The sequence below is a fragment of the Pleurodeles waltl genome, chromosome 8 (genome assembly GCF_031143425.1).
Source record: "Pleurodeles waltl isolate 20211129_DDA chromosome 8, aPleWal1.hap1.20221129, whole genome shotgun sequence".
NCBI lineage: Eukaryota > Metazoa > Chordata > Amphibia > Caudata > Salamandridae > Pleurodeles > Pleurodeles waltl.
The window spans coordinates 529,775,070-529,796,375 of NC_090447.1; the positions used below are offsets into that span (position 1 = coordinate 529,775,070).

General features: G+C 43.3%; 1 protein-coding gene across 2 annotated transcripts in view; it reads left to right on the forward strand.

Annotated features, from left to right (window-relative positions):
- Positions 1–20,220, forward strand: part of LOC138250115 (uncharacterized) — a 276,374-nt gene extending 256,154 nt beyond the window's left edge. The window contains exon 8 of one of the 2 annotated variants that reach the window (XM_069204562.1): positions 19,426–20,220. In XM_069204562.1, coding sequence (XP_069060663.1) covers positions 19,426–19,499 — 74 coding nt within the window. In that variant the 3' untranslated portion in view covers positions 19,500–20,220. The remainder of the gene's footprint in view (positions 1–19,425) is intronic. The other variant, XM_069204563.1, reaches the window with a different exon arrangement.
- Positions 20,221–21,306: the final 1,086 nt, after the last annotated feature.

A 21,306-nucleotide genomic window follows, 5' to 3' on the forward strand; every position in this document is an offset into this window, starting at 1 on the left:
GAGTGGATGCGTGAGTGTCTGAGTGGGTCTGAAAGTGGGCGTATGAGTCTCTGAGTGTATGTATGGGTGAATGAATTCATTTATGAATGAGTCTGGCTTTTCTTTCAAATTGTTTTGACATTTGCAAATATTTTGCCAATAATTCACGAAATGGTGACACAACATTATTTTAATCCTATAATTTGCCCCTAAAACACACCCATATTACACCCATGGGGTCAGCATACCTTCACCCTGACCCCCTTATGCCACTTTCAGTTAGGATTTTCACCACTGGGAACAGTGTCCCATGAAATAAAATGGCGGCTGCAACTTTCTAGTCAGGTTGCAGTCAGCCAATTCGAGTGTTTCTTTTCGTGCATGCATTTGCGAAAATTCACTAATTTCAATTAAATATTTATGCAAATTTGGATTGCCCTAAATTTCTCAAACACTACTGAATGGATTTACACCAAATAAGCGAAAGTACAATCTGCACACCGAAAGCTAGCTTTCTGCCAAATTTGGTGTAATTCCGTCCAGTGGTTCGGGCTGTAGTTGTGTCTAAAGGTCTTATGGGATTTACCATGAGAATGCAACCTCCTCCCTTTTTCTCGGCCCCTGCTTCTCTGATCACCCTGAAAATTTATGTGTGCAACAAGAATCACTGCAACCCTTTTTTGGGAAAATGTGGGGAAAATTCATTAAAGATATTGGCAATTCAAAAAACACTTTTTCTATGGAAAGAGGGTCCTAACTATAACCAACTAGTGGCAACCGTAACTAAGGTGTGTGTGTGTGTGTGTGTGTGTGTATATATATATATATATATATATATATATATATATCATCTTTTGCGCCGTTTGATGTATCTTCATAAAATTTTCCCCAAAAAAGTGTTCCCGAAAATCATGTTGTACATGGGAAGTTTCAGGATGATCTGTCAAGCATGGGCAGAGAAAAAGGCGCGGTCAAAAAAGTTGCGTTTCCCATGTTAATACCTTAGGGCGCAAGTTATATTTTCAGGCAATAACTCTAACTATAACTGCTGGATTTCTCTGGTTTTGTGCAAGTGAATTCTAAACCTAACTATTACGTACCTGTAACCTTTGTTTTTTTAAAGTGAATTTCTATGTTTTTTTTTTAAATTCTACTTCCTAACTATTACGTCCCTGTAACCTTTGTTTTTTAAGTGAATATATATATATATATATATATATATGTTCAATGGCATGTGTCGATGCAGATACACATGCTATTCATAGCTTCCGCTATCTAGTGTTGGGCTCAGAGTGTTACAAGTTGTTTTTCTTCCCTCGGTCATAGTGCTCATGGTCATCGACTCCTTTGTTAGATTGTTTTCTTTCCGCTGTCGGGATCGGACGTGTTTCGTCTCACTCTGAAATTTTCGATACAGAAACTTTATACAACCTTATTTGATTGTCTGTATTGTTTAGATCGCGTTTCCATCTATAGTCGAGTCAATAGTACCGTTGAAAAACAGAAAACGCCCTTTTGGGCACATGCGCCCAACTCTGCCCTGTTTAGGCCTACCACGCCGAAGCCTGATGGATCAGACTCCATTCCGATTCTGTCCTTGATACCACGTGAAATTTCGGTACACAGATCAACACATGGTATGTAATCTCTGTCTCTCCCCTGACCATCAAGAAGAGGATTGTGAAGCTTGTTGATGGTTCCGGTCGAAAAAGACGCTGTGTGACTGGAGAGCCAGAAGACTGGAGATGGCGTCGAAAAATACAGAGTACGTCGACACCGTAGAGGAAGAACAGGCCCAGACGGTGTTTCCATTTAAGATACCGACTCTGAAGAAGACTCGTAGGAATATGGCCAAAAGCTCACCGCGGCTCAGCATGTGAGTACAACTGCGCCTACTCCCACTATCAAAAGACCATCTAAGGACTTGGGTGCACCACTGCAAGAGAACCATGGTTCCACCCGAAAGAAAATTATCAGCGATCGACCTTCGGGTTCGGCGCCGAAAAAGGCCACACCAGTTTCGATGCCGGAGTTGGGCAAATTCACCAAAAGCTCCACATCTGAGCCAAGCAGGTGTTTACATTCTTCGGAGTCGAAAGTTAGACGACCAGCTTCGAGACCCAAAGAATTGTCTGCTTCGGAGCCGCAAAAATATTAATACACAGAGGAACAAGGACTTTCGAGCCGTTTAAAACAGATCTCAAAGACTTTCGAAGAACAGTCCTCTAAATCACCAAAAACATCAGAATTTATTTCTGAAGATTCTGACATTCAGCCTATACTTGAAATCATGGACGAAAGACAATCAAGGATTCATATCCACAAAGAGACTGGGAGGATAATTGCTGCACCTCCTCCACAAACAAAACGAAAGTTGGCATTTCAAGAACATCTTGATACTGCTCCTCCACCAGCAAAGATTTTTAAAAGGAAGGAGAAGCCATTGCCCATTCAAAAGTCTCCACCACATTCGCCACAACTTTCTTTTTCACCACCGCCTATTAGCCCACCACCATTGCCTTCACCAACTCACTCCCACACTTATTCCCATGATGATACATTTGATCCTTGGGATCTGTATGATCCAGATCCCATACCAACAAATGACCCAGATCTCTATCCTTCAAAACCTTCGCCACCAGAGGATACAATTGCATACACACAGGTCATCTCTAGGGCAGCTGCGTACCATGGGGTATTTATGCATAGTGAGCCATTAGCAGAGGATTTCCTTTTCAATACACTGTCCTCCACGCATTCACGCTACCAGTGCCTACCAATGCTGCCTGTTATGATCAGGTATGCAGACGAAATATTTAAGGAACCTGTTAAGGCTAGGATTTTAACACCAGGTATAGACAAAAGATACAAGCCTTCACCTACAGATCCAGCTTACATCACACATCAGGTACCTCCTGACTCTGTTGTTGTCAGTGCTGCCCAAAAAAAGGGCTAGTAGCCAATCGTCAGGGGATACCTCTCCCGCTGACAAGGAAAGCAGGAAGTTTGATGCTGCTGGCAAGAGGGTAGCTACACAAGCAGCTAACCAGTGGCGCATTGCCAATTCACAAGCCTTGCTAGCAAGATATGATAGGGCACACTGGGATGAAATGCAGGAATTATTACAACACCTGCCAAAAGAACATCAAAAAAGGGTTCAACAAATTGTGGAAGAATGTCAGGCAATAAGCAACAACCAGATGAAGTCTGCTCTTGATGCTGCAGATACAGCAGCTATGAGCGTAAATACTGCTATAACCATACGTAGACATGCATGGTTAAGATCTTCTGGTTTCAAGCCAGAAATACAACAAGCAGTACTAAATATGCCATTCGACAAAAAACATCTGTTTGGTCCGGAGGTTGACACAACAATCGAGAAACTCAGGAACGATTGAGACACTGCAAAAGCAATGGGAGCTCTATACACAACACATTATAGAGGCTCCTTTCATAAACAACAGTTTAGAGGAAGCTGCAAGCCCCAATCTACAGATGCTTCCACTTCCCAACCTAAACAAGGCCAACAACAATACCAAAGAGGAGCATTTATAGGCTCCTATAGATGCCAACACTTCAGAGCCAGAGGTAAATTCCAGGCCTCAAAAAGTGTCACTACTCCATCAAAACAGTGACTTTCTAAGCATACCACAACCCCGCACATCTCCTGTGGGGGGCAGACTGCAGCAATTCCACTCCCAATGGCAAAATATCACCACAGACCAATAGGTACTTTGAATTATTCACAATGGTTATTGCCTAGAATTGATTTCTACCCCTCCAAACATTCCTCCTCGTTATCACAGGCTTCTGTTACAACAAGAAGTACAATCGCTACTACTAAAAGAGGCAATAGAATTTGTTCCAAAATATCAACATGGAACAGGGGTATACTCACTATACTTCCTCATTCCCAAAAAGGATGGCCCTCTGAAACCCATTCTAGATCTCAGAACACTAAATCTATATATCCTGTCAGAAAACTTTGACATGGTGACTCTGCAGCACGTCATTCCACTTCTACAAAAACAAGATTACATGACTGCATTAGATCTCAAAGATGCGTATTTTCATATCCCCATACATCCAGCTCACCGAAAATACCTAAGGTTTGTGATAGAGGGAAACCACTGCCAATTCAAAGTTCTACCCATCGACATAACAACAGCTCCATGAGTATTCACAATGTCTAGCGGTTGTAGCAGCTTACCTAAGAAGACAACACATACATGTATTTCCTTATCTAGACGATTGGGTAATAAAATCAAGCATTATTATACAATGTCAACAACACACTCATTCATTACTTTACTTTATTCGGTGCTAAAAGACATAAAATAAATAAATAACATACAAATTTCTCAATCATAAAATTTCTAAAAACGTTATTAATACATTTTCCAAACACCATAAGCAGCATATATAAAGTTTAAAACAGCCTGGATTATGTCCATACTTCCCAGATCATGTAAGTGGGAATAAGCAAGCTGGCTAGTTCTAATACAGTTAGACTGAATTAACGGACGTAAAAACCTTTTCCTTGGAGCATCATATAAAGTGTGTGAGAAAACAGGGCTGATTGCAGAGGCCCCATAACTTTTTGCCCCCATTTTCCTCTTTTTGCTGGTGTTTTCCTGACTTTGATGGTGCCCTGGGTACTGCTAACCAGTCCCAGGGCCTGTGCTCTGTGTAAAATGGATATGCAAATTAGGCTAATTATAATTGGCTAAGTTAACCTACCTATAAGTCCCTAGTATATGGTAGGGCATGTAGGTTTAGGGACCACAGCATAGGTGGTGCACACCTAGGTGCACTGCTGAGGTGCCCAGTGTCATTTTAAAAGCAAGCCTGCCTTGCTGGCTGCTTTTAAATTAAAGTTATATGCAAATTCGACTTTGGAATTAAAGGTACTTCCAAAGTCTTAAACTACCTTATTTTTACATATAGGTCACCCCTAAGGTGTGCCCTATGTGCCCCTAGGGCTGGGTGCCATGTAACTATAAGCAGGGACTTTATAAAAATAGATTTATAAGCCCTGGTGAGGTAAAAACAGCCAAATTCGTTTTTCCCTCTTTGAAGTAAATGGCCTTCATAGGCTAGAATGGGCAGACTTTATTTTAAATTTTAAAGTCTCCTTAATTGTTACATACCAAGAATTTGGTATCAAATTAATTGTTGTAATAAATCCCACAACTTCCAGTTGTTGGATTTAATATAACTTGTTCAGGTAAAAAGTTTAGACTTTACCTAAAAAGTTGCCAATTTCAGCTCTGCATTGTTTTTGCTGCTGTGCTCTGATTGGCCAGCCTGCAGCAGCTTCTGCCAGGCTGCCTTGATGAGGTGTGAAGTGGCCTGGCTTCACACAAAGGAATGTGCTTGGGGGAGAGAATCTCCCCTCAGCAGATGGTGAGGCAGGAAGGGGGAGGGCTGCCAAACTGGTCTTCAAAGGCAGAGAAGGACATTTGGAGCACCCAGCAACACCCCCACATCCTGCAACCCCAGACAATTAGGTGCCCCCTTGATTAGATTAGGAGAGGGCAGGAGAGGGGTGTGTTTATGATTTTTAGCCACACCAGTGGGTGGGCTCAGCCAGATGTAACCTCCAAAAATCAGATTCATCCATGTTGGATTTTTAGAGACTGTTGCCTTCTGGGATGGATTTTTGCCACACTTCCCAGGAAGTGGTCATCACAGGGGGACGACCCTGTCCCTGATTGGAGAACCAGGGCCCCCCTGCTTTTCACCCAGGAGCAAGGATAAAACTGGCAGACCTGCACCCACACCTCAGATCCCCACCAAATTTCAAGAAGAAAGAACTTAAGGAGAAGAAGGACTGCCCTGCTGGACCCCTGGCCTGCACCTGGAACCTGCACTCAGAAGGACTGCACCAGCTGCACACTTGGGCTTCACCAGAAGAAGGACTTTGCCTGGCTTCAACTGGTTCAAGGAGGGACTCCCTGTTTGCTACAGGTGAAAAATTGCTATCCAGAGTCCCCTGCACCAACTCCTGAAAAAGTGACCAGCTGACCACTGTCCAGTGGCCAAAAAGGAGTTTGCGCCAGGTGCATTCTGGGAGTTGAAGTCCGCACCCCCCAAGGACCATCACAGAACTTCTGGACCCTTGGGGTGAGCTGTGGACCCCAAAAGAACCTTAAAAGAACATCTGGGTGAAGCCCCAGAAGTTTGGAGAAGATTTGACAAATTTTGTAAAAAAGCTCCAGAGAGGGACCGACCCGCCGCGGAAATTCTAGCCGGCTTGCCTCAACCGCGACCCGGCCTGACTTCGTGGTTCGTCCCGGTAAAGAAAAACATCCGAAAAAGAGACTAAGTCCGAAGGTAAAAAGTTGACCGGGACCTCCCAGCCATCGTATCCGAGAAGGGCTCCATGGACGTCGGATCAAGATCCAGGTTTACCCCGGTCGAAGGATTTTCACCTCGAAAAAACGACTAAGTCCGAAGGTAAAAATCTCCACCGAGGAATCCAGCATCGCGTATCCGGACAAGGGCTCCAGGAGGTCGGATTCGACTGGCAGGTTCGTCCCGCTGAAGAAAATCTTCAAAATAAAGACTAAGTCAGAAGGTAACTTTTTAACCGAGGCCTCCCGCGACCTGTAGCCGAGCAGGGCTCCATCGCGGTCAGCCTGAAAGTTTGACTTTGCCCCGGACGAGGTGCAACCAGATGACCCGATTGGCGCTTTTTGTTTCTAAGCTCTAGAAAAGTAATAATTCTTTAAAAATTCATATCTCCGGTTCCCCTGAACCGATTTTAATCGTTTTTGTGTCATTTTAAAGATAAAAATATAAACTATCTTTATAAATTGGTTTTGGATTTTTAAACTGTTTCCTGTGTCTTATTTGATTACTGTTTTGTGATATTTGAATGCTTTACACTTTGTCTCCTAAGTTAAGCCTTGACGCTCGTTGCCAAGCTACCAAGGGTTGAGCTGGGATTAATTTACTGAGACCTAACTGTACCTAGGTGGAGGTTAGTGGCTTGTTGCTAGGTGTAGGTACCTACCTGCCCTACCGATAACCCATTTTCCAACATTTTTGGAAGCAGCGACGGGATCCTGTACTTGTGTTCAATATCACGTTACAGTTTTAGGTAAAACAAATTAAAAATCCTTTAAATTGTCCTAGTGCAAAAATTGTTTTTAATTTTTAATTTGGATTAATTTCAATTATTGAATTTTTGTAATTTTTCTAAAATCTTGTTTCCAATTTTTGCAAAACGTTTTTGTTGACACAAAACTAGGGAACCATGGAGCTTGATCTGGCTAGCCTACCCACACTGACAGTAGTCCAGCTTAGGGGGTTGTGTATTGAAAGAGGGTTGCCTGCAACCACTGATCTCAGGAAGCAAATCCTGATCACATCCCTGACAGCATGGGCTGAGGCCCAAGAGGTAGAGTCAGAAGAAGCTCCAGAGGAGGGAGAAAGAAGGGAGGATGCAAGCTCTAACCACTCAGGGGAGGGAAGGCATCTGAGCCTAAGTGAGGATGAGGAAGAACGGTCCTCAGTAAATACAGTCACTAGGGGCAGATCCAAAGCTAGTGGTGGGAAGGGGGTCCTTTCAGGAGGAGAGAACCCATCCATCAGAGAAAGAGAGCTGGAGGCCCAGCTAGCATACATAGCTTTGGAAGCAGAGAAGCTGGCCCTAGAAAAGAAAAAGTGGGCATACAAAGAGAAAAGAGATGGAGGCAGCGATAAAGAAGCTGAGGTGTCCATGGGTGGGGGAGTTTGCCCCAGATTACCCAAAGGGGTGGTTCCTGCCTATGTAGAGGGGGATGACATAGATAAGTGGCTGGGGGCCTTTGAGAGGGCACTCCAAATGAGAAGGGTTAGGCCTCAATACTGGGGTTCCCTTTTGTGGGAGTTGGTCCCCAACTCAGGGAGGGATAGGCTTCTGACCTTAAGGGGGGAGGAGGCAGATGCATACCCTAGTATGAAGAGGTGCTTAGCCAAGAAGTTTGGTCTGACCCCAGAGCAATATAGAATGAAGTTCAGGGACACCCAGAAGGTCAGTACCCAGTCTTGGGTTGACTTTGTGGACATTTCACTAAAGGCACTAGAGGGCTGGATTATTGGTAACAAAGTAGATACTTATGAGGGGTTATACAATCTGATCATGAGAGAGCACATCTTGACCAATTGTACCCAAGAAAGGTTACGCCAGCATCTAGTGGACTCTAAGCAGACCAACCCTAGAGAACTAGGGGAGGCAGCTGATGAGTGGTTGAGAACCAGGGTGGTTGTCAAGTCCCAGGGGGGAGACTCCAAGAAGGGGGGGACAGGTCCCCAAAAACCTAAGGAGGGAGGTGGTAAGCCCACCACAGAGACTCCCTCTGTACCCCAGAACCCTAAGAAGGAGGAGAGTAAATCCCACTCCCACTCTGACCAGCAGAGACAGTTAGACCCAGGGTTAAAAAAGCTCTTGGACAGTAGGGCTTGCTTTGACTGTGAGCAGACAGGTCACTTCAGAGGAGATGCAGCCTGTCCAAAGAAGGTGGTTAGCACTGGGCTGTCCAGTGTAGCCATAGAGGAGGATACCTCAGATGATGAAGTCCTTCTAGCATTGAGCCGGGAGACAGGACCAGATGGTAAGCTGGTGATCCCTGAGGGTGGGAGTAGGCACTTCCACCACATTCAAGTGAATGGGATCCCTACCACTGGCCTGAGAGACACCTGTGCCAGTCACACTATAGTGAGTGACCGGTTAGTGACCCCAGACATGTATGTCCCAGGAAAGACAAAGAAAGTCAGGATAGCCACAGGGGAGGTCACCTCCAAACCTGTAGCCATAGTGCCCCTAGAGAGGGAGGGAATCCTTGACTGGATTAGGGTGGTAGTCAGTGCTGACCTTCCCCTAGATTGTATCCTGGGCAATGACCTCCCAGAGGTGAGTCTGGTCACAGATGGGGTGGTCGCCCAGGGCGGCCCCCCCAACCCAAAGTCCTGGGGAGTCAGTCCCTACAGTTAGGAGACAGGGGTCCCCAAGAAAAGGAAAGAAGGAAGGGCAGGCCACTCTTAAAGAGAGTTCCAGGGAGCCAAGGGCCTTCTGTCCCAGTAAGGGGGGAGCCCAGAGTTGGCACTGGTGAGGCCTCACCTGACCCCAAGGAAGTCCTGAGTAGTCAGGCAGCTGTCCAGATGCAAGGTGTTGCCCCTGCACTGACAGAAGGGAGAGTGGAAGGAGGGTGTCTGCCACAGGAGGTGGTAGCCCCCCACTCTAGACAGCAAGAGGGGTGCCAGGACCCCAAAGTTGCCCCTAAAGCAGCTCAGCCACCTGTCAGTGGAGAGCTTAGGGTGTGGTTCTGGGTACTGACAGCTGTCAGTAGCCTCTGCTGGGTGCTAGCCTTCCTGGCAGCAATGTACTTGGCCTGGGAGGCAGACCCCAGGGCCAATAGCAAAGTAGGCCCCCTGACCCTATTGGTCATGGTGGGGTTGCTCAAGTGTTGGGTGACCTCTTTGGGTAAGCTAGGTGTTGCCCTAGCAAAGTTTGGAGTAGGGGAGGTGGGCACCTCACTACCCAAGTTGGCAGAGAGAAAGGAGGAAGACCCCCCTAGAGGAAAGTTTCAGTTTGAGTTGGGTCCTTTTACTGTTGGGATGGCTTCACTACCCATAGGGAGTGACCCTGACAGGAGGATATAAGGCAGAGTAGGCCCTGCAAAGGGACAGCCAGTTTTCTTCACTGTCTTCCTCGCCTAACAAGCCAGGAAGACTCTCCCAGGGTTGGGCTGAGTCTCCTGGGCGTGTGGGCTGGGGGGGGGTTGTATGAGAAAACCGGGCTGATTGCAGAGGCCCCATACATTTTTGCCCCCATTTTCCTCTTTTTGCTGGTGTTTTCCTGACTTTGATGGTGCCCTGGGTACTGCTAACCAGTCCCAGGGCCTGTGCTCTGTGTAAAATGGATATGCAAATTAGGCTAATTATAATTGGCTAAGTTAACCTACCTATAAGTCCCTAGTATATGGTAGGGCATGTAGGTTTAGGGACCACAGCATAGGTGGTGCACACCTAGGTGCACTGCTGAGGTGCCCAGTGTCATTTTAAAAGCAAGCCTGCCTTGCTGGCTGCTTTTAAATTAAAGTTATATGCAAATTCGACTTTGGAATTAAAGGTACTTCCAAAGTCTTAAACTACCTTATTTTTACATATAAGTCACCCCTAAGGTGTGCCCTATGTGCCCCTAGGGCTGGGTGCCATGTAACTATAAGCAGGGACTTTATAAAAATAGATTTATAAGCCCTGGTGAGGTAAAAACAGCCAAATTCGTTTTTCCCTCATTGAAGTAAATGGCCTTCATAGGCTAGAATGGGCAGACTTTATTTTAAATTTTAAAGTCTCCTTAAATGTTACATACCAAGAATTTGGTATCAAATTAATTGTTGTAATAAATCCCACAACTTCCAGTTGTTGGATTTAATATAACTTGTTCAGGTAAAAAGTTTAGACTTTACCTAAAAAGTTGCCAATTTCAGCTCTGCATTGTTTTTGCTGCTGTGCTCTGATTGGCCAGCCTGCAGCAGCTTCTGCCAGGCTGCCTTGATGAGGTGTGAAGTGGCCTGGCTTCACACAAAGGAATGTGCTTGGGGGGAGAGAATCTCCCCTCAGCAGATGGTGAGGCAGGAAGGGGGAGGGCTGCCAAACTGGTCTTCAAAGGCAGAGAAGGACATTTGGAGCACCCAGCAACACCCCCACATCCTGCAACCCCAGACAATTAGGTGCCCCCTTGATTAGATCAGGAGAGGGCAGGAGAGGGGTGTGTTTATGATTTTTAGCCACACCAGTGGATGGGCTCAGCCAGATGTAACCTCCAAAAATCAGATTCATCCATGTTGGATTTTTAGAGACTGTTGCCTTCTGGGATGGATTTTTGCCACACTTCCCAGGAAGTGGTCATCACAGGGGGACGACCCTGTCCCTGATTGGAGAACCAGGGCCCCCCTGCTTTTCACCCAGGAGCAAGGATAAAACTGGCAGACCTGCACCCACACCTCAGATCCCCACCAAATTTCAAGAAGAAAGAACTTAAGGAGAAGAAGGACTGCCCTGCTGGACCCCTGGCCTGCACCTGGAACCTGCACTCAGAAGGACTGCACCAGCTGCACACTTGGGCTTCACCACAAGAAGGACTTTGCCTGGCTTCAACTGGTTCAAGGAGGGACTCCCTGTTTGCTACAGGTGAAAAATTGCTATCCAGAGTCCCCTGCACCAACTCCTGAAAAAGTGACCAGCTGACCACTGTCCAGTGGTCAAAAAGGAGTTTGCGCCAGGTGCATTCTGGGAGTTGAAGTCCGCACCCCCCAAGGACCATCACAGAACTTCTGGACCCTTGGGGTGAGCTGTGGACCCCAAAAGAACCTTAAAAGAACATCTGGGTGAAGCCCCAGAAGTTTGGAGAAGATTTGACAAATTTTGTAAAAAAGCTCCAGAGAGGGACTGACCCGCCGCGGAAATTCTAGCCGGCTTGCCTCAACCGCGACCCGGCCTGACTTCGTGGTTCGTCCCGGTAAAGAAAAACATCCGAAAAAGAGACTAAGTCCGAAGGTAAAAAGTTGACCGGGACCTCCCAGCCATCGTATCCGAGAAGGGCTCCATGGACGTCGGATCAAGATCCAGGTTTACCCCGGTCGAAGGATTTTCACCTCGAAAAAAACTACTAAGTCCGAAGGTAAAAATCTCCACCGAGGAATCCAGCATCGCGTATCCGGACAAGGGCTCCAGGAGGTCGGATTCGACTGGCAGGTTCGTCCCGCTGAAGAAAATCTTCAAAATAAAGACTAAGTCAGAAGGTAACTTTTTAACCGAGGCCTCCCGCGACCTGTAGCCGAGCAGGGCTCCATCGCGGTCGGCCTGAAAGTTTGACTTTGCCCCGGACGAGGTGCAACCAGATGACCCGATTGGCGCTTTTTGTTTCTAAGCGCTAGAAAAGTAATAATTCTTTAAAAATTCATATCTCCGGTTCCCCTGAACCGATTTTAATCGTTTTTGTGTCATTTTAAAGATAAAAATATAAACTATTTTTATAAATTGGTTTTGGATTTTTAAACTGTTTCCTGTGTTTTATTTGATTACTGTTTTGTGATATTTGAATGCTTTACACTTTGTCTCCTAAGTTAAGCCTTGACGCTCGTTGCCAAGCTACCAAGGGTTGAGCTGGGATTAATTTACTGAGACCTAACTGTACCTAGGTGGAGGTTAGTGGCTTGTTGCTAGGTGTAGGTACCTACCTGCCCTACCGATAACCCATTTTCCAACAAAGTGCAAAAAAGCATAAAATGTAATGTACTCTGAGATGTTTTTTCATCGCAACAACAAGGAGGAAGGTGCTTAAACCAGGTTCCAGCGACTGGAAATGCTACCAGATAGTGTAAAGTATTTAGCCGTAGTCTTGTGAGTAAAAACCTTTGTCGCTCATGATTGATAATGGTCAGATACAACTTTGGTTGAAGTTGTTGTATCTCATACCTCGTCCATAGTCTCATTGCACTAGAGGGTGGGTCCATGTCCTGATTTTTCTGCCAGAATATGTCTTTAACCTTCTTAATGTCCTGTCTTGTTAGAGTGTCAGGTTTCAGGAAAAAGTCTCCTAATCCTAATGATAGGAGAGAGAGATAAACATATCTAAGCCAGGGTATATCTAGAAATCGTGACAAAAGGAGGCAGTCCTGTATCCCCTTTCTACATAAAAGCGCTTCAGGCTTAGTCCAGATTTTTACCCACAATATAACAGGTTGCAGTTTTATATAGCTAGATATGTATCTCAAACCTACTTCTTTATGACAGAAATTTACTGATGTAGATTGAGGGACTGATAATAACCTTCTTAAAAATGTATTTTCTATAATCTGGAGTCCTGTACAATCTGCAAGCCCCCAAACCCCAGCTCCAAATGTCGCGATAGAGAGACACTTAGAAGAGAAGACAGTCATCATTTCCTTAACAGTTTTATGCCGGAGTCTTCTTGCAAACCTAAAAAACAGCTTCAATGGCTTTTTGGAATTGTATTGAACGTATATTAACTAAAAACTTCCAGTTAAAATCTACATCAATGGGGACCCCCAGATACGTAAAATGTGGGACCTTAAGTATCTCATGCCCATCTAAAATACATTTTTTCGTTTTTGCTAATTTGGGTCCGGACTTCATAACAAATGACTTAGTTCTGTTAATTTTAAGACCAAGGTTCCCCATAAAAGTATTAAAAGCATTCAATAAGATCTGAAGGCCATTTGCTGTCCTTGAAATGAGTACTGCATCGTCCGCACACAAGAGTACAGGGATTGGAGAATTATTGATAACTGGGGAATCCTTCCCTAATTCACAAAGAAATTTCTCCAACCCATTTATATACAGGAGAAAGAGAAAGGGGGCAAGAACACATCCCTGTCTGACCCCTTTTTGTGAGGGGAATTTCTCTGTCAGACATCCCTCCCGGGAATAACGGACCCGAGCCTCTGTGCAGGCATGAAGTTTACTAAGTAATATAACTATATCTTTATCCACGCCCATACCCAGCATTACCTTCCACAATTTCTCCCTGCTAACTGTATCAAAGGCACAGGACAGATCCATAAATGCTAGATGTATACAACCCCTTTTGGCTTTAGTATATTTCTGGACTATAAGAGTCAAATTAAGAGTTTGTTCTACTGTGCCCACCCCTGGGCGAAAGCCAAATTGTATTTCTGAGAGGGAGTGAGAATTAGTCACCCATTCTTCTAACTTATTTAAAATCACTCGGCCTAAAATTTTAACTGAACTATCCAGTAGAGAGATTGGGCGATAGCACAAGGGGTCTGCCCTATCTCCCTTCTTAAAAATTGGGAAGATGATCGCTTCTTTCCAAGAATCTACTAGAGGGCCTACCACTGCCGATCTCAGGACATTTGTTAGCAGTGGTCCCCTGGGGAACAACACACTCAATACACAATAGAAACCCTACACACATTAGGGTTTACAATCAGTTACCAGAAATCTCATCTTCAACCACCACAGGTTCAGCCTTACCTAGGGGCTAATCTCAATACACAAAGAGCCTTAGCCTATCCAAATACACAAAGGATACAAGCTTTCCAAAACCTCATACCACAAATGCAGCCACATCAACATTACATGGTAAGGTTTATCATGAGACTATTGGGAATGATGGCATCCTGCATAGCAATATTACTGCATGCAAGATTAAATATGAGAACACTACAACCGTGGCTCTCACAACAATGGTCTCAAGCACAGGGTCAGTTGCAAGATCTAGTGTTGTTAGACCGCCAAACACACAAGTCCCTTCAGTGGTGGAATCACAGCAATTTAATGACGGGGTGGTCATTTCAGGACCCTGTGCCTCACACCACAATAACAACAGATGCATCAATGATAGGTTGGGGAGCTCATCTCAACAACCTTACCTTTCAAGGGGAATGGAATTCAAAATAGTTAACTTACCACATAAACCATTTAGAATTATTAGCTGTGTTCCTTGCCCTAAAAGTGTTTCAACCCCTTCTCAACCACAAAACGGTCTTGATAAAAACAGACACTATGATAACCATGTATTATCTGAAGAAAGAAGGGAGGACACATTCATCTCAACTGTCCCTTCTAGCCCAAACAATGTGGAAATGGGCGATTCACAATCACATTTACTTACCAGCAGCATACATCTCAGGAATACACAATCAGCTAGTGGACGTGCAAAGCAGGACACACCAACAGATACACGAATGGGAGATTTACTCTCAGGTACTTCAACAGTACTTTCAAAAGTGGGGGAAAACAGAATTAGACCTATTCACAGCAAGCGAAAATGCAAAATGCCAAAACTTTGCATCCAGGCACCCACACCCTCTTTCCAGGGGCAATGCTCTATGGCAGTGGTTCCCAACCTTTTGACTTCTGTGGACCCCCATTTTATCCATACTGGAGCCCACTGAATCATTATTGGAACACGGGGACCCCCAAGGAGTCATTACTGATAGCTGGGACCTAATATTATTAAATTTTTTAAGCAGCCGCGGACCCCCTGAGGAGGCTTCGCGGACCCCCAGGGGTCCCCGGCCCACAGGTTGGGAACCACTGCTCTATGGATCAGCTGGTCAGGGATATTTGCTTATGCTTTTCCCCCTCTCCCGCTAATTCCATCTCTGGTCAACAAACTGTGTCCAACTTCTCTCACCATGATACTCATAGCCCCCATGTGGGCACGACAACATTGGTGCACCACATTCCTAGATCTGTCAGTAATACCTCACTGCAAACAGACCAGATTTGTTAACACAAAACAAAGGTCAAATCAGACATCCCAATCCCAGTGCTCTCAATTTAGTGATTTGGCTCCTGAAGTCATAGAATTTGGATACATGCAACTTCCATTAGAATGTATGGAAGTTCTCAAACAAACATGCAAACCTACAACTAGACAATGCTATGCTAACAAGTGGAAACATTTTGTTTATTACTGTCAATCTAAAAATATTGACCCACTTACAGCATCAATACAAGATACTGTATGCTGCCTACTTCATTAACAAAAGGCAAATTTAGCTTTCTCATCTATTAAAATTCATCTTACTGCCATATCAGCATACTTACAAACTGTACAACATACCTCTCTCTTTAGAGTTCCAGTTTGCAAAGCCTTCATGGAAGGACTAAAACGTATTATTCCACCAAGAACCCCACCAGTTCCTGCTTGGAATCTAAATATTGTACTCACAAGACCAATGGGGCCACCATTTGAACCCATGCATTCGTGTGAGATTCAATTTCTAACTTGGAAAGTTGCTTTCTTAGTAACAGTTACTTCATTAAGAAGAGTTAGTGAAATACAGGAATTCACTCTGGAGGAACCCTTTTTTCCAAGTACACAAGCATTAATTTGTACTTAGAACTAATCCAAAATTCTTGCCAAAGGTTGTATCGCCTTTTCACATTAACCAAACAGTGGAATTGCCAGTCTTCTTCCCACAGCCAGATTTAATTGCTGAAAGCGCCCTTCACACTCTTGACCTTAAAAGAGCTCTAATGTATTATGTGGATAGAACAAAAGAGTTTAGAAAAACTAAACAGATTTTTGTTGCCTTTCAACAACCACATAAACGTAATCCTATCTCTAAACAAGGATTAGCTAGATGGATTGTTACATGTATTCAAACATGTTACATTAAGGCAAAACGACAAGTTTTGATAACACCTAAAGCTCATTCCACTGGTCAAAAAAGGTGCTTCAATGGCATTTTTAGGAAACATACCAATGGCAGACATATGCAAAGCTGCCCCATGGTCTACACCACATACATTTACAAAGCATTACTGTGTGGATGTATTTTCAAAGCAACAGGCCAATGTTGGTCAAGCTGTCCTAAAAACATTACTTAAACAACTTCAACTCCTACAGGCTAGCCACCGCTTCTTTTGAGGAGAGCAACTGCTTTTTTAGTCTATGCATAGCATGTGTATCTGCAGCTACACATGCCTTTGAATGGAAAATGTCACTTACCCAGTGTACATCTGTTTGTGGCATGTAGTGCTGCATATTCTCATGCACCCTCCCTCCTCCCCGGAACCCTGTAGTTGTTGCAGTTTCTTATTTGTACATATGTATATATATTTACATTTGCATGGACAGTTTATTTACTTATTACTTTTATAGCACATTTACATTCTTCCACTCTATCACTCTTTCCTACACCCTTTCGCTGGAAAACAATCTAACAAAGGAGTCAATACCCATGCGCACTTTGACCGAGAGGAGGAGTCACTCGATCCTGTGACTCGAAAAAAGACTTCTTTGAAGAAAAACAATTTGTAACACTCCGAGCTTAATACTAGATGGCGAAGGCTATGCATAGCAGGTGAATCTGCAGCACTACATGCCACGAACAGATGTACACTGAGTAAGTGACATTTTCCATATATCAGAACTGGGTCATTTTTCTTAGTACTTGTTTTCTATGACCTGCAAGCTATTGCATGTTATCCCTCTGGAATATTCGACTTAAAAGTTGTTGTTTTTTAGGTCTGTCTACATTCTCATTAAGAAGTATGGGGCACCCATTAAAGTTGTTAGTGAGTCATGGCCATACAGATTTCTCAATTGGAGCCTTTAGTGGCTTGGTTCCTAGAAAGTGTTTGCAGCCCTAGGTCTTTAATATTTTCCTCTGTTCCTTCTTGGGATTTACAGCTAGTACTGCCTGCTCTTCAGAAGGCTCCGTTTGAATGATCACAACCAGTCCTTAACTTTCGTTACTTACAAAGTAATATTTTGGTGGTGATAACATCAGCTGAAAGGATCAAGGAGTAATGTGCACTTTTGGCAAGCCCTGTATTTATATCACTTTTTACATTACGGCTAACTTGAAAGAAGATCCTGTGTTTCTTCCAAAATACATTTTTTTATTTTATTTGTAGTAGTACACAGTCCTTCCATCATTTTTCCTAGCCTCAGACACCAGAAGAGATGGATCTACATTCCAGAGATCTCCATAGGGCATTATCGGTTTATCTGCATAGAGTGGTTGACTTTAAAACATGTGATGCACTTTTTGTTATCTTTGGATCTTCTGAAGGTAAGAAATCAGCAAGCGGTACTTTGAGCAGATGAGTTAGCGATTTCTGAAGCACCCGTAGTTTTTAACGACCCCTTTAACTTACAGATTCAGATAAGGTCAAACAGAGGAGTAGCGACTTCCTGGGGTGAGTCTAAGGGAGTTTCATTGAAAGACGTGTGCACTGCAGCTACTTGGTCTACCGTTCAGGCATTTGTAAAGCACTTTAAACTACAAATGTGTAATCGGTCTCCCATATAATTTGAAGAAGCTGTTTGGTCTTCTGTTCATTAAGTTTTTGTTATAACATTTTTGTGCTCCAGAAAATGAACATAAATAATAATTATGAAAGAGACTGCTGTGATCTTTCTTTTAAGTAGTATTGTTTGGTATTCCTCAATCGTTAAAGAATGGCAAGAGGACGATAATGATTAGTCACTTACTGATATCTTCTTTACTCTGGATCTATGCCTTTCTCATCACAATCTCCCTCCCTGTATGTTGTTATTGCTGGCCAGTTATATGCAGGTCATGGGGAAGAGGGAATGAACGATTTAAGCCGTAGGAAAGTGGGAGTGTTTAAGAAAGGTGAGGGAATGTCAGGTATTGGTGTTCAACATTCGATGGTGTAGCCAACTCGGAGTGTTCATTTTACACAATAAAAGGAAACATTCTGGGAGCTGTCTATGGAGAAAAATGTGGTCAAGCATTAAGGGCAGTGACGAGGAGGGCCTTGTCTTGGAGTAACAAAGATTATCTGAAATTAACCTATCATCTGTTTGCCTTTAAATATACACACCTAACCATTTGTTCCTGTTTTTAAACGTATTTCCCACCAATTCTAAACAAAAATATGATTCCAAACTTTTTTTCCCTATGTCCTTAGGTTGACATGTTTTACAAGTGTTGCAGCTGCCTATGTTAAAATTAATAAATTCTTCAGTGGGTAGAGGATGCACCCCTCCTGTACTCTTCTGGTTCCGAGTGTATTAATCTCTTACGCACAAACCCCAATAATATAAAGTTTAGAAGGAAAAACACACCATTATGGGCTTACAGCTCTATTTCCCCGCTCTTAGGTCTTGTTGTCCCTGTCAGGTCCATAAGTTTAAACCCTTTCCTCATTGTTACCTACTTTTACTCACTTTAGGCTCTTGTCTTTTGTACTGTTCATCAAACCATTCACTCCCCCATTAACTGAGCCATCCATCAATGGACTTTCACACCATCATTCCATGCACTAAATCACTTACTCGTTCACAACTCCTCCCACACTCCTCCTAGCTCTGTCTGATTCATCACACTGCACATTGTGGCTTCATCCAACCATATACCCATTCTTCCATTCCCAGTCACCCACTCACCCCATCCACTCAGTCAGTGAAGCACTTTCACTTATATTGCAGCCCTACTGGCTTTGCCAGTGCGTGTTTAGTATGAAACCCGCCATCCTTCTCTCTCTCAACTTTCCTTGAATACGAGTCTGTTTTGATGTTCCACCTCTCCATGCCAAATAGCTGATTTAACTTTCTTGCCTTAGACAGTGTAGGTTAAGTACTGTGGTGAGCAAATAGTTAGATTTGGATATTTTAAAGGTTTTAGGGGATTATTTTTTGGATTTGTGGTTTATCATTTTAAGAGGGCAAAAATACTCGCTGTAATTAGTCTCCCAAATTCTCACTGCAGTTATCAGTCAGCCACCAATGAAGCGCTGGAGATCTATAGGCATGCACTGTAAACATTTTGACCGGATTTTTAAAAACATTACACTTTTTTGAAGTCAGTAAAGTGTTTACAATTAACGTGTGGGAAATTATACTTTAGGGGTTCTTATTCGGTGATTGACTGATTTATTAGTTCTCGAATATGTAACATTAATACTTTGGTTATTTCCACACAGGAGGGTGCTGCCAAACAACTCCATCAGATATTGCTGGTCTACAACAGGTTTTGAGATCCAGTCAAGTTAAGTAACTAAATATACCGGGAGCGGACACAAGAAATCCATGCACTGGAAGACTTACTCTTCTACTTCCTTTGGCCGCATATGGAAAGTCCTAAAATGTTGGTTTTCAGTGGAGCGTGTGCAGTCTTCAAAATCTGTGGTCTTAAGTTCTCACTAGTAGTCCTTCCATGCAACTTACTTTAATTTTTCAGACTTGAGCTACTCTCTACAAATCATTTGGAAAAAATCGTGAAGTTACGATTTTCTGTTTCAAGTATTTTGTTCACTCAACTGCAAGTTCACAAAGTGAATGTTCTGTGCAGAAATCACAGATTTTTCCATGTGTTCTCTTTTGCTCGCTTAAGAATATATTTCGAAAATGTAACTAAATTATTTTCGCACCCATTTTCCTTTGTAAAATAAACGTGATCATTTTTCTTATTCATGTATATGTGCAAGCATTATAAGCTAGATTCACAAAAATGCGTAGAATTGCACTTGTAGCCCTACACCCAGGTTCGCTCCTTGGAAGCTGTGATATATATGCAGCCTTCCCAAAGCACTCTTACATGTAATTGTACATAGCATACAAGGTTTCAGGTTTATTTGTTTAAATAATTAATAAAAACCATTGCAACAGCTGAAAAACAATTGCCATTTTTTCAATGATGTCCAATTATACTCAAGTAATGTACGAATAAAAATGCATATAATTTAAAAAAGTAACATTTATACATAAAATAACAGTTTAAAAAAATGGCTTTTTGGATTCGTTTATGTCCTTTTATGGACCATTTATTGATTTACTACTTGTGGGCCCCTCTTCATGTTGTGAAAATAAACAGTTTTAAGGCAGTTTCAAAAGTAAAATGCACGTATTATCATTTTTGCACAAGGGTGGCTCGCACGCCAGTCCTTTTAGTTTTAGAACTGAGGATGCCCCTTTTGAGTTCAGCAGTGCTTCTTATTTCCTTTTAGTTATAAAGTGCGTGTACCATGTGGTGAACTTTTGAAAGTGCATGCTAACCCTTTTGGGTTTAAAGTGCTTGCTGACCTTGTCCGTGCTTTGTCCCAGTGCCACAAAGCTTCTGCTTCCTTTGCCTCCTTACTTTCAGTTGTAGTGTGTGTGTATTGTGCATGATTTAATAGTGTGTGCCCGCCTTACCTGCTTTTTACGGTGCATGCTGACCACCTCCATCCTCTGACCTAATGTTGTAGATTTCTTTTAAATACTGAGTTTATACTTTTTTTTTTGTGGCAAGTTAGAGTGGTAGAGGCTGTGCTCAGCCAGGTGGTTACGGCTTGCCTGCTTCAGCAGATATAAAGTTTCCTAAAAGTTAATTTTAGTAGCGTTTTCATTTCGGCCATGACCGCCGGGCATAGACAAATTATTTATACTATTGTCTCTTGTTTGTCTCCGCATAGACGACAGCAGAGATTTGATGTCTGGCGCTTCCAGGTTGGGATTAAGTCTGGTATCTAATATGCCCAAAACAGTATGGCATGAACTGATATGCTAAGGCCAGAGAGAAGTGAGCTGATAGGTTCTGCTGTGGTGTCAGGCTTTTAAATGAGTTGATTATTGTCCAGGCATACCGTCTGTTTGCGAAAAGTGTGTTATCATTTAGGTAAGACACATATCAGCTGGAGGAGTTGGTTACCTGGCAAAAGTTGCTTTTTCCTTGCTTAGGGACAGGCATTTTGGATGCCTAGTACTTTTATTGCCTGTCCTAGATGTTCTCCCCAGGAGTGGCTTTGTATGTTCCTCGGCTGGTCCTGAATTTCCATCCAGCATAGGTTGTTTACGGAGCCTTTCTCCAAGCTGAGCAATCTCCA